Consider the following 11,709-nt stretch of genomic DNA (forward strand, 5'->3'; position numbering starts at 1 on the left):
GACAGTTCGGTGGAATGTCGGTGCTATTAATACTGCTCTGCCAGCGATGATTCGCGTTGCAGCCCAGCTTTGTTACTCATCGTCCGCAAACGGTGCAGCCTTGTTCGATCAATCTCGCAACCGAAAATACGAAGCTTAACGCGTCTTCTTATTCCGATTCTCTCAGACTCTAAAATCTTTTCCTCCGAATCTCCGAATTTTCTATTCGGAAAGAAAAGAACGGAATCAAACGACAGAGAGAAGCGAAGTATCACGGGATCCTTGACTCTGGAAAAAAGACGACAATGAACGTGAAAACGCGAAGGGTGATCGATATGATTCGCAGAGCACATGCAACCACACGCGGTGCCAGGAGGAAAACATTCGGCCAGAGGATTTCTCCGTTGGCGTATTGATTTTCTCAATATCGCTCTCTGTCTCTCCCCTTTTCCTGCTTTAGTGGTGGACGCGCGGAGTGCAGCGCTTACGTATCCGTGCTGCGTGAGCGTGATATCGATTTTTGACAGCTGCTGCAAAACGAGCATTACCACCATCGTGGCAGAAAAGGGGTGCACCAGGTCCACACGCAACGCCATACGTCCCTTCCTTTTTCTCCTCCCCTTTCCCACCCTCATTCTCTCTCGTTCTGTCCGCTTTGTCATTGCTGTTTACTCGACGATCCCACGCCACGCGTCTCCGACTGCCATGCTTTTTCGATCGCGCCGGAAACGTGGTATGCTCGCGTGACGCTTTCCGAACCGACGAAATTCACGGAGTTCTAGTTATCGTTTGGAAAGTAGGCTGGTCAGAGGGTTCGCGCAGGCAATGTTTTTATGGGGAAGGATCGGTGAATGGGTGTCTTCTGGGCCATGAGCTAAAGAGTACTTTAAGAGACAAAAGCGGAGATCAACGATGTTGAAAGTTCAGAATTAAGTTAGTAAAACGATCTGTCGTAACGGATAAACGGATTTGCGACGACTGGAAGGACGTGTTGGATGTATTACAGGTACGGATGATGGAGGAGCGGCTAGTGAAGGGTGAATACTGCTTGAGCACATCCGGCGTTGGTTCTCCACCGCATTCGCTGCCGTCAACTTCCGGTACGCAGAATGACAAGATCGAGGATGTACATTGTGCCTGCATCTCGAAGCTAGAAACACAGGTCGAGGAACAGGTAATGCAAACAAATCCAAACGTTTCTTCCGAGAAAAATATATGAATCGATCTCGTCAGATTTCTCGTAGCATCAGTTTGCTTTCGAACGTCTAAGGATTCTATACGACGAACGGATTTAATTTCATCAGCAATTTTGCAGAATCAGTATTCTGATAATCTAACGCGGTTGCGTCATGATAAAACAACGCGTCGTATCAAAGAGCGGACGAGATAACTGATAATCTACGAGCGATTACGAAACGCTTGCAGAGGCAGCTACGGCTTCAAGACGCGAGGCAGGTCGAGGCGAAAGCCGCGAGAATAAAGGAATGGGTGACCAATAAGTTGAGGGAACTGGAGCAGCAAAACCAACACCTAAGGGAACAGAACAACAAGTGCAATCAGCAGTTGGAGCTACTGAGAAATCACATAACCAATATCGGCCTGAAACCACCTGTACGTAGAATCCTGTTTCGAGTGTTTCAGTATCGGGAAAGAATTTTAAAAATTCATTTACCAAAGTACGCTTCGTTTCAGGCACCTACAAGGGCATCCTTATCTCTGGAAGTTGACCCCACGTTACGCAGACGATCGGAAAGCTTGGAGGGAACACCGCAAGCGGTACCGGAAAGCGTGCAAAGCTCCGTAGCGGAACCACAAGCTGGTACAAAGCACCGAAGACACCTGTCAGCCTGTGGAACTATACAACGAGGGATCACGACCACCAACATGGATTCAAGGTAGAATCTCGCGAGAAACCTTCGTCGTTTGACGCTTTTCGCGCCTACGTACATTATTACATGCATTTCGCTTGTTTTCGTAATGATCGCTTCTTTCGCTTCTGCTTGCGCGTCGTTCGTTAGCCTCTAGCGTCGCGTAAATATGTCTCGATTCTCCTTGGGAGGTCTCACGACGTGATAGCGGCGCCCGACTCTCGAAACTGTGGTACCCTGTAACGTCCTGAGACTTCCTGCGGGGATCTGTCGACCCCGTATATACTTTGTTCTCTGTTGCCTTCCAGTATAGAGCTTCTCTTTTACTTTTTACTTTTATTTTCTTCGTTCTTATTGGCACGAGCATATCGCTACGGGGCTGCCGCTGATCGTGTATCTATCGAAGCGATTAAAATGCGTTTGCCGGCTAAATTAGTTCCGTGTTTTATGCTTGCCATTCTTTTTCCACTCTAGCTTGCTGTCGGAGGAGCTCGCTGCGGCGGTGGAAAACTTGGTGATGTTACCGAATATACCTGGAGTCTCGGAGACGAGCAGAGACAGTGGCAGCTCGGAGGCTATTCACGATTACGCGGAGATCTATACGCCGAGCAGGGAAGGAATGAATTGGGCTCAAAGCGCGCAAGGTCCTCGACCACCCACTCCACCCTTGCACCGATTTCCTAGTTGGGAAGCCAAGATATACCAGGTACAGATATACGCGTTACTCTTATTAGGTTTGTTTGTGCTTGAGAACGGTTAACCTAAGTTTCTAGAGTAGAAAATCAACGAGTCTTATATTTATGAGGAAACACGCGTTACGAGCATACTCGCCAAGTTGTTACAGTCAGGAAACAAACCCGTTTACGAATTCCATAGGTAGCGGATGGCGGGCTTGGCATCGGTCCACCGACGAACGAGGAATCCGCGCCTTCCACAATGACAAACACAACTAGCTCGTCGAAACATTCCCAAGCAACAGGACACAACTTGACTGCGCACAACTCCCAAGGCTATTGCGATATTTCAGTTCCAGTCTATGCAACGGTCAAGGGTAAGTCGCTGTCGTTCGTTTCTTAACAAGTATTCGTTTTAAAAGGGCGAGTGTCTATGATTCTTTCGATTTTTTAGGGCGAGCCAGTCAAATTAGGTCGATGCCCTTTGGTGACAGTTCCGACGACAGCTCGGACGGCGAAGAGCATCCCAATCAAACGGAAACCAACACGAGAATCACCAATAGCTCTTCAGACAACACGGACTCTTCGCTTGGCAGTGGAAGTAGTCCTTCGAAAAGCGTTAAAACCACCAGCAGCCTTAGTCCTGCCAAGAGAAGCTCCAGCGGCTCCCCTAGCAAAAGCGTGAAACGTGGTAAGCATTTTAATTATCATTCGCCATCGTCGAACACTGTGATCGTACATCCAACAACTTAGAAATTACCTCGCTTGCAGACACCTCTCTGGAATCCGGTCTGTCGGAAGACTACGCGATACCTCCCGATGCTCTAAGCTCCACATCCTTCGAATCTAGTATGCCGAGTTTGCTAATGCGAGTCTCCGGCGAGAGTCCAAAACGACAAGAATCTTTAGAGAAGACCGGCCACCTTGCGAAACTCGGTGGTAAATTAAAAACCTGGAGAAAGAGATGGTTCGTGTTGAAGAACGGTGTGCTGACCTATTGGAAAAGTCAGAACGATGTCAATCGGAAACCTCAAGGCCAAATTGTATTGGACGAAGTGTGCAGGTAATTGTGCAACGATATATATTCTCTCGTGTTTTCCTCGTAGAAAGTAAAATTAAAATTATCCGTGACTTTCCTAATAGGATAAACAGGGCGGAAGGTGCTGCCACGTTTGAGATAGCAACAGGGAAGAAAACGTATTATTTAACGGCAGACTGTATCGCAACGATGGAAGACTGGATAAGGGTTTTACAAAACGTACAAAGGCGGAACGCGACGAAACTTTTGCTCAGTAAGGAAGATAATAAGCCTACGATACAGGGATGGCTGACGAAAGTGAAAAACGGGCACGCTAAGAAGTGCTGGTGCGTCCTCATCGGAAAAATGTTCCTTTACTTTAAGTGCCCTAACGATACGGTAAGCCACTGATCTTTCAATGTGTATATTATTCGATGACTACACGTGAATAATACCAATGCCTCCGTTTCGTTTGTCTTTCAGAATCCTATTGGACAGATAAATATGAGGGACGCTAGAGTAGAAGAAGTCGAGCACGTGTCCGACAGCGACAGCGAAGAGAGAGACGCCGAGGGTCCTCACGAAAGAACAATCGGTATTTTTCCTACTCATCAAGGCCCTACATACTTGCTGATGCCTCATAAACAAGATAAAGACAATTGGCTGTACCATCTGACGGTGGTATCTGGAGGCGGGCCTAGTGCTGGAACTCAGTACGAGCAGCTAGTACAAAGATTAATGGAAACCGATGGAGATCCTAGTTGTGTCCTCTGGAGACATCCGCTGTTGCTCCACACGAAAGAGAACATCACTAGCCCACTGACCAGCTTGACATCCGAAGCCTTGCAGACCGAGGCTATCAAGCTTTTCAAGGTTAATACATAAAATATAAAAATATCGTATATCAGACATTTTATATACGAGGAAATGTTATTTTACACCACAGGCTTGTCAGTTGTTCATGTCGGTGGCAGTGGAGCAAGCAGGCATAGACTACCATGTGGTATTAGCGCAAAACGCATTGCAACAATGCATAGACCAGCCTGAATTACAATCTGAATTCATATGTGCATTGGTAAAGCAGACAAGTCGTCATACTCAACATCGTTTGGGCGTACAGGTAAAAAAGGCCGCCAGACTTGTGTCGCTGGGTACTGCGCGCGTTGTAAGTCCTGCTTATTGTTTAACAAACACTCTGAACCCTGTACCATTTTTACAGCCGACGTGTTCGTCGCGTAATTTGTAACAAACGTTTTACCTATTGGCCGAAACGTTACTATCAAGCTAATAGGTTTAAAATCTATGGTATTCTTCGAAAAAGGCTAGTTAAAAAACGAATGTATAATTGGATATATCGCTTCCGTATAATCAGAAGAAATGGTACATCGGGTACGCTTAGTCAAGTATTATACGAAGTAATTCCGTTGAAGTAGCGGTGAACTGTTTAGTTGTCTGTCTCTTTATTCTTTTTTGTTTTCTTTTGTAAAGTAACTCACTAATAATTAATACAACTGGTTGTCGTTTATTTGCCAAAGCAATATATAATTAATAATGGTAATGATAGTAATAACAATAACATTAATAATACTTGACGAAGTATTTAACAGAAAACGATTTTAGTTTTAACATTCATTCACATTTCATTTTCATTTGCTGCTTTACGTGTGCTATTCCTAGGCTACTCTAAAATCGCATGCGTTTTTTTTTTTCGATTCTTGTTATCTTTTTTCATAGAACATCGTCATGTTAAGTTTGTTTTATTTTTATTGTGTACTTTTTGATATTTATACATGATACCCGATCACCTGTACCCTGATGCCCTATCATGTGAGCCGAACATATTTCGACAATTCATTCCTCTCATCGCGGGAGAATCACTTAGACTCACTCTTTATTTCATCGATCATACTTCATCATCGATGCATTATCGATCGATCGTCCGATTCGCTAATAAAATACCACGATCTCCGGACTTGTCAAAATACGTTCTGCGGCACACACACTTGCAGAATGGTATGTTGGTGTACATAAAAAACCACACACAGAAAAACATCTTTTTACTAGATTGGTTTTTTGTTTCTGTTTCCGTACGTTTTTTTGCTCGATAGCTCATTACAAAATATTCTCTGTTTTTTGAATGCTGCTTAGAAAAATTAGTCTTTGATTATCTGGTCATAAACGGTTATATAAGAAAATTGATTTAAAGAAAAAAAAGAAAAAAGAAAGAATAGCAACAACAGCTAGAAGCTCCTTACAGATTCGAACGTACATCGTAGAATGTAATTAGATCGAGAGCTTCGGAAGCTATGCATCGTTGAGTACAGTGTATCAAGTGTCAAGGAGAATAATAAGGGGAAAGAGCGCGTTCGAGCGATTCGTTCGTGACAAACGAACGAGAGAAAAATGGTTTCGAGCTGTAAGGTAGACTCACATGGCCTAAAAAAATACGAAAGCGCTTATCTCATCCACATTTCTCTTAATTCATTCGACTTATTACAGTTCATGCGTTTTATGTGATTAACACACATAGAGTTATGCGTTAATCAGACCGATTTCGATTGCTTACATTACTAACAGGCATTATATTATGACGAAAGTGTAACGAATCTAGAGTGTTCCATCGGATCCGAGGGCATTCGAACGTTTGTCCCAGACACTCCTCGTACAATTCCAAATGCATATTAGAAACTCGATGAGCTGCACAGATCTAAAAGATTTTAAAACACGTACCTTTGATTGTCCTGTTAAAATAGATTCTACAAACGAATAATAAACGAGGACAGTGGAGCGCGATTTATTTAAAGAAAAAAATAAATAAATAAATAAATAAAGTAGTAGATTAGGTCTGGTTCGATCCAGGGATATAGTAGTATGCCAGCATACCATTGCAGCAGCTCCTTCTCTGCGCCACGCAATCGCTGTTCACCTGCGATACGCAAAGTCCCGCGGCAAATGGCAGCGGTGAAAATGCGGACGCACAGTCGACGGCCTCCACTTCTCACAGTCCTCCGCTCATGCAGGGCCACTCGACGTCAACGATTTTGGACTGCAAAACTAATCCCGCCCAGTACGTTCTTATCCAGGGATGGCAGCTGCTCGCGCTCGCTGTTTCTCTATTCCTACCAAGAAACAATCGGCTACTCTGGTACCTGAAGTTACACTTGCAAAGAAACGCTGATACTAAGTAAGTGATCTTCTTTCGTTCTATTAGCATTCAAATTTCAAAGAAATTTGTAAATTGAAACGTATGAATTTGTTATTTTGTTAGAACGGAGTGCGGCAAATACGCAGCCTATTGCGAAAGAGCGTTGGAAAGGACATTACAAAACGGCGGAAGGGAGGTGAAGCCCTCGAGGATGGAGGTCCTGTCGATATTAATGAAAAATCCCTACCATCATTCCCTACCACATGCGATACCGGTTCACTTCTTGAATGGGACGTATCAGGTTGTAAGCTTCGATGGCAGCACAACGATAGAAGAATTTCTGAATACTCTGAACCAGGAAATCGGTTGCCGAGATGTTCATCAATCGGGTTTCACGTTATTTAGTGACGATCCCATCGAGAAGGATCTTGAACATTTCATCGATCTTCAAGCAAAAGTATGCACTTCGGGAGAGTTTGGAAATTACAGTAGACGAAAATATTCCGACGCGATAATTTTATTCGTTCCAGCTTTGTGATATAATCTCCAAATGGGAAACCGCATTAAGAGAGAAGGGTTCAGGGAAATTCGAGAATACCAGGGTGATACAATTAACGTACAAATCGCGATGTTATTGGAGACAGGCAGCTAAGATGGAAACCGACAGAGAAAGACTTCTTCTGTGTTACCAAATAAATCAGCAAGTCGTACAAGGCAAATTTCCGGTGAATCGAGAACTTGCATTTGAACTTGCGTCGTTAATGGCACAGGTAAAGTTACTCTTCGAAAATAATGGTACAGTTCTTTAATGAAAATACTGTTAATGTAACGATGAAACGTTGTAGATCGATTTTGGTGAATATAACAACGATAAAGCTCGAGGCAGTGGCCCAGGATGCAATCCCCATCATTTGGTGCTTCAAGCTTTAGACAAATTTTATCCCATACGATATCGGACAAACATCACTGCCGAGCAATTAAGGCAAGTACCATGTAAATTACAAAAAACATAAATAAGTATCAGCTATGTTTACAATCATGGATTTCTTGTTGCAGAGAATTACAAGAAAAACTTCAAGAAAAGTGGATTGCGTTAAAAGGTCGTAGTGTATTAGACTGTGTTCGCATATATCTAACTTGTACCAGGAAGTGGCCTTTCTTCGGAGCTACACTCTATCAAGCAAAGGTTAATAACGGCATATATTTATAGATAAATAAAAATGAAAAAGAAAATTATTTAAAAATATCTTGTTTCGTAGTTGAAGCAAGCTGAACCGATAACCGTATGGATAGCCGTTTCCGAAGATAGTGTTACTCTTCTAGAATTACAAACGATGGCAGTGATGTGTCGTTATAATTATGCGAACATAGTTACATTCGGAGGATGTTTGGATGATTTTATGCTGGTCGCTTGCCCTGACGAAGGAGCAGCTGAACAAAAACTTTTATTTGCTCTATCAAAACCTAAGGTATATCATCGAGCAATCTAATTAAAACAAGATTTCTAAATATTAAATATTATCTATTCTCATCTGTACAGATTCTGGAGATAACATTGTTGATTGCCGATTACATGAACGCCTTGGGACATACTTTACCTGGCACACCACAGATGAACACATTAACTCGAAATGGGTCTCACAGATCCATCAAATCGACCCTAAGACCTACAACCGGTTTGTAAAAATACATACTTTTGTATTTCATTTTTCCTCTGTTTTTACTGATTGAATAACAATTAAACTAGGTTCAGGCTGTCTTCCAACGCAACCAGATATTTTAAAGTCGACGCCAGACCACCAAAGACCTTAAAAAAAGACTGGTCAATCGAATTGGGAAAAAGAAGCAGGGGAATACGGCACTTCGTTCATGAAAGTCTGATCCTGCCAAGGCACTAACTTTATATTCGAAGGTACTACAGGCTGTATTGTAAGAATTTGCGTAAAACGATACACTGGACGACGCTCAGCAACGTGTGCGCTGTAGTTGATTTTAGTTGCGTTTTGTGTAAATTAGAGATGATGCTTGACAGACAACGTTTTTGTGTACATACCTGATAGCATGCAAAACTCTGTGGTCCACGTTAACGCGATTTAAACGTGGGTGACTGAAATTAATCGAAAACGATTTGCAACACTGCCTAAAATAAATTAGTATGTCTGAAATTACATCGAATAATTTCATTAAAAAAAGCTAAGGCATCGTGCTGAAACTTTTTGCTACCGTATTTATATACCAAATTCAAAACGTTTAGCGTAAGATAAGGATGCAGAAGTGATGTATCACATATGTATATAATTAATCGGAGTTAATGGATGTTTAGAAGTCTAGTGAGTGATGCAGCGATACCTTTGTCTTTAATGTGAGAATATGTCGACGAAATTCTTATTTCTTGCCAAATCGATCGCAGTACACGTACGAGGAGCCTGCAATTGCTTTGCAGTGCAAATAAAAACAAACACATGGATATAAGTATTTAGATTTTTCAAATATAAAGATATTTCAAGCGTAATAACTGTACCTACTGTCATTGTAAATTCAAAACTTACCTTCGATCACTACATTATTCACATAATGATCTGTTTTAATTTAAAAAGTGTTGTACAAGATTTTTTATTGCATTGATTAATTACTTCTTTTATATCTTATAATGACTAATTTGAAAAATACGGTTGATTAGTGACAGTAAGTACAGACAGTATTAACTTTAAGTCTGGTTGAATTTAAGCTCAATCATAAGAAAAAAATTCTTTGTACGGAAGGTGACAAATGCAACTTACGCATTATCATGTTATTTTGATAACAGCTAGTCTCATATTTTATATTTATTTAATGTTTAAGCAAATAAGTTCGTTTTATAAGGACACGACCAAATAGATGTAATGGGAACGCGTTTTCTTTAATAATTAGTATCGTTCCTGCGGTAACATACGTGCAACATTTTTGTACTAATTAAACGATGATCCCGTCATGTATAGAAGTTTTGTACTCGCTTGACGTGTCCTACATAACTAGCAAATGTCTTCCTTCTCTTTAGTATCCAGAAATAAATAAAAGTTTAAAAGTAGGGCTTTCGTGCAATATGTACAAGACTTCTATAATTTTATAATTCCTGAGATAGGCTGAGTGTGACTGTGCCTCTCTGAGCAGTATAGACAAAGTAACTCTATGCACGGCTTTGTTTAGCGCATTGAAGATTTATATAAAATAAAAAACGATAGAAACCTCAGATTACTGGGAGCAGTACAAAGATATGCAAGAACGACATTTTGTCTTTAATTTTTATAATACGCAATGAAATGCTACTATTTAGGTGCTTAGCACCTTTGTATCATGATGCAGTAAAAAAGAGTCACTGATCTGTAAATATCACCTTAGTCTTAAGTTTCTAAATATAGTAGAATGAGAAGAGGGCAGCTGATAAAGGCTACAATCGTGGTAGAAATTTCTTGCGATCGTCTAGCTGTCTACAGAATATTCTGAGCCTACCACCTTACATTTCTATTTATTATTTATTCGCATAAAACGACGCATAAGGGCACGAGCGGTGTGAGCGAAAAGCATTGTACTATTGTACAGGAAGAAAAATAAACTGCTCGGATCTACACTTTGAGAGACTATTTATTTACTGTACATATTAAAAACCTTATCATATGATAAAATTTATATACCTCTCATAATTCTATCATTTATTTTAGATTAAATCCTTGTACATTAAATCCAATATACATAATCATAATATAGATTCAGTCTATTTCTTCAGGTCTTACAGGATGAGTTAATGGTATTACTGATTTTTTCTTTACATCTCTTGAAAGAGCCTTTCTCATGTCTGAAAGAAGAAAAGAACAGAATATTTAATTTATATTTTAAAATTTTTTTACAAAAATAACATTTAATTTGTAATTATTTAATTTGTGAAAAATAACATTAATTTGTATACCAAAAGCATCTTCATCTGGGTTTCCAGTATAATATTCTAAAACAGTCCTATAAACAATATATCCTAACTGTTGATACATTTTGATTGCCACCTTATTACTAACTCTTACAAAGAGATCTACAAAATATGCTTGCTTTCTGTAATGATATAAAATACATTGAAACATAGAATATGTATCAAGCCATATTATATATATATATATATGGTTATCAAGCCATATTTCACCATTAAACTTACTTTTCTGAAACCTTCTCTAAAAATTCTATTAACATTGCAGCCAAACCTAATCTCCTATAATTAGGAGAAACTGTAAGAGCTGTTATATGACCATGCCAGTTCTCCCCTTGCCCTTCTGCCTTACCCATAACTTTAAATTTCTAATATTGATTATAATGCACTATCAAAGAGACGTATCTTATATGATACAAGAAAAAAACTTACTATAACCCATAATTTCTCCACTTGGCGATTCAGCTACTTGAAAATACTCTGGCCAATGTGCTAGATAGTGTGTATAAAAAGAAAGTCCATACTAGTTTAAAATTTTACCAAGTAAAATTTTAACAAGTTTAAAATTAAGAAAAATATATACCAAAATTGTATACTAAATAAATATGTTTACTTTAAAGAACAAACGTAATAAAATATAAGATATTTAAAGGATACTGTCTCCGTAAGTGGATCTAAATTTCTATAAAAAATAGAATGATTACAAATGCTAGTAAATAACTGTTTTCATTCAAAATTGTATATTTAGGTTAAACACAATATTAGCAATTGATAAATACATATTTCGATACTCACACATTGTTAAATTTAAATAAATCGTTGCATGTGAAAGGCCTAAGAGTAGTCATGTTTTAAATGCAATAAAATATTAAGTAAATAAACGTGATATAAACGTGATTTACCACAGGAAGACTCTATCAACACTAAAACCAAACTAATCCAAACTCAGATCTGCTCAGATCCAGATCAAGTAAATGCAACTAGTGTAATTTATTCATCTGATACTGCGCGTCGCCACTGCACCACCTTGTGGAATTTCAAAATTTCATTCTACTTCAATACGTATGATTCAT

The 11,709-nt window shown here is 39.8% G+C and overlaps 2 protein-coding genes across 14 annotated transcripts in view; one reads left to right on the forward strand and one right to left on the reverse strand.

The window, feature by feature from the left end:
- Nucleotides 1-10,291, forward strand: part of LOC132908754 (uncharacterized protein CG43867) — a 98,453-nt gene extending 88,162 nt beyond the window's left edge. For 5 of the 12 annotated variants that reach the window (XM_060963034.1, XM_060963044.1, XM_060963042.1 and 2 more), the window contains 18 exons: nucleotides 986-1,153; nucleotides 1,405-1,590; nucleotides 1,672-1,874; nucleotides 2,322-2,553; nucleotides 2,724-2,898; nucleotides 2,976-3,212; nucleotides 3,293-3,584; nucleotides 3,665-3,938; nucleotides 4,023-4,412; nucleotides 4,486-4,704; nucleotides 6,431-6,723; nucleotides 6,808-7,141; nucleotides 7,215-7,454; nucleotides 7,530-7,666; nucleotides 7,741-7,870; nucleotides 7,944-8,153; nucleotides 8,225-8,360; nucleotides 8,432-10,291. In XM_060963034.1, coding sequence (XP_060819017.1) covers nucleotides 986-1,153; nucleotides 1,405-1,590; nucleotides 1,672-1,874; nucleotides 2,322-2,553; nucleotides 2,724-2,898; nucleotides 2,976-3,212; nucleotides 3,293-3,584; nucleotides 3,665-3,938; nucleotides 4,023-4,412; nucleotides 4,486-4,704; nucleotides 6,431-6,723; nucleotides 6,808-7,141; nucleotides 7,215-7,454; nucleotides 7,530-7,666; nucleotides 7,741-7,870; nucleotides 7,944-8,153; nucleotides 8,225-8,360; nucleotides 8,432-8,496 — 3,921 coding nt within the window. In that variant the 3' untranslated portion in view covers nucleotides 8,497-10,291. Of the gene's footprint in view, nucleotides 1-791; nucleotides 913-985; nucleotides 1,154-1,404; nucleotides 1,591-1,671; nucleotides 1,875-2,321; nucleotides 2,554-2,723; nucleotides 2,899-2,975; nucleotides 3,213-3,292; nucleotides 3,585-3,664; nucleotides 3,939-4,022; nucleotides 4,413-4,485; nucleotides 4,705-6,430; nucleotides 6,724-6,807; nucleotides 7,142-7,214; nucleotides 7,455-7,529; nucleotides 7,667-7,740; nucleotides 7,871-7,943; nucleotides 8,154-8,224; nucleotides 8,361-8,431 lie in introns of those variants that run through there. The other 7 variants (XM_060963046.1, XM_060963036.1, XM_060963035.1 and 4 more) reach the window with 7 other exon arrangements.
- Nucleotides 10,292-10,356: 65 nt separating this feature from the next.
- On the reverse strand, nucleotides 10,357-11,612 carry LOC132908788 (N-alpha-acetyltransferase 20). Of its 2 annotated transcripts, XM_060963126.1 has the most exons (6): nucleotides 11,432-11,612; nucleotides 11,294-11,318; nucleotides 11,069-11,159; nucleotides 10,865-10,994; nucleotides 10,628-10,764; nucleotides 10,357-10,516 (listed from the first exon to the last, which is right to left on the reverse strand). In XM_060963126.1, exons 1-6 carry the CDS (start codon nucleotides 11,482-11,484, stop codon nucleotides 10,431-10,433), a joined length of 522 nt encoding a protein of 173 aa, XP_060819109.1. In that variant the 5' UTR covers nucleotides 11,485-11,612; the 3' UTR covers nucleotides 10,357-10,430. The 2 variants fall into 2 exon arrangements, with proteins under 2 accessions (XP_060819109.1, XP_060819110.1); XM_060963127.1 differs by lacking the exon at nucleotides 11,069-11,159 and having other exon boundaries at nucleotides 10,865-11,004.
- Between the last annotated feature and the right edge of the window lie 97 nt (nucleotides 11,613-11,709).

The sequence above is a fragment of the Bombus pascuorum genome, chromosome 7, assembly GCF_905332965.1.
Source record: "Bombus pascuorum chromosome 7, iyBomPasc1.1, whole genome shotgun sequence".
Lineage (NCBI taxonomy): Eukaryota > Metazoa > Arthropoda > Insecta > Hymenoptera > Apidae > Bombus > Bombus pascuorum.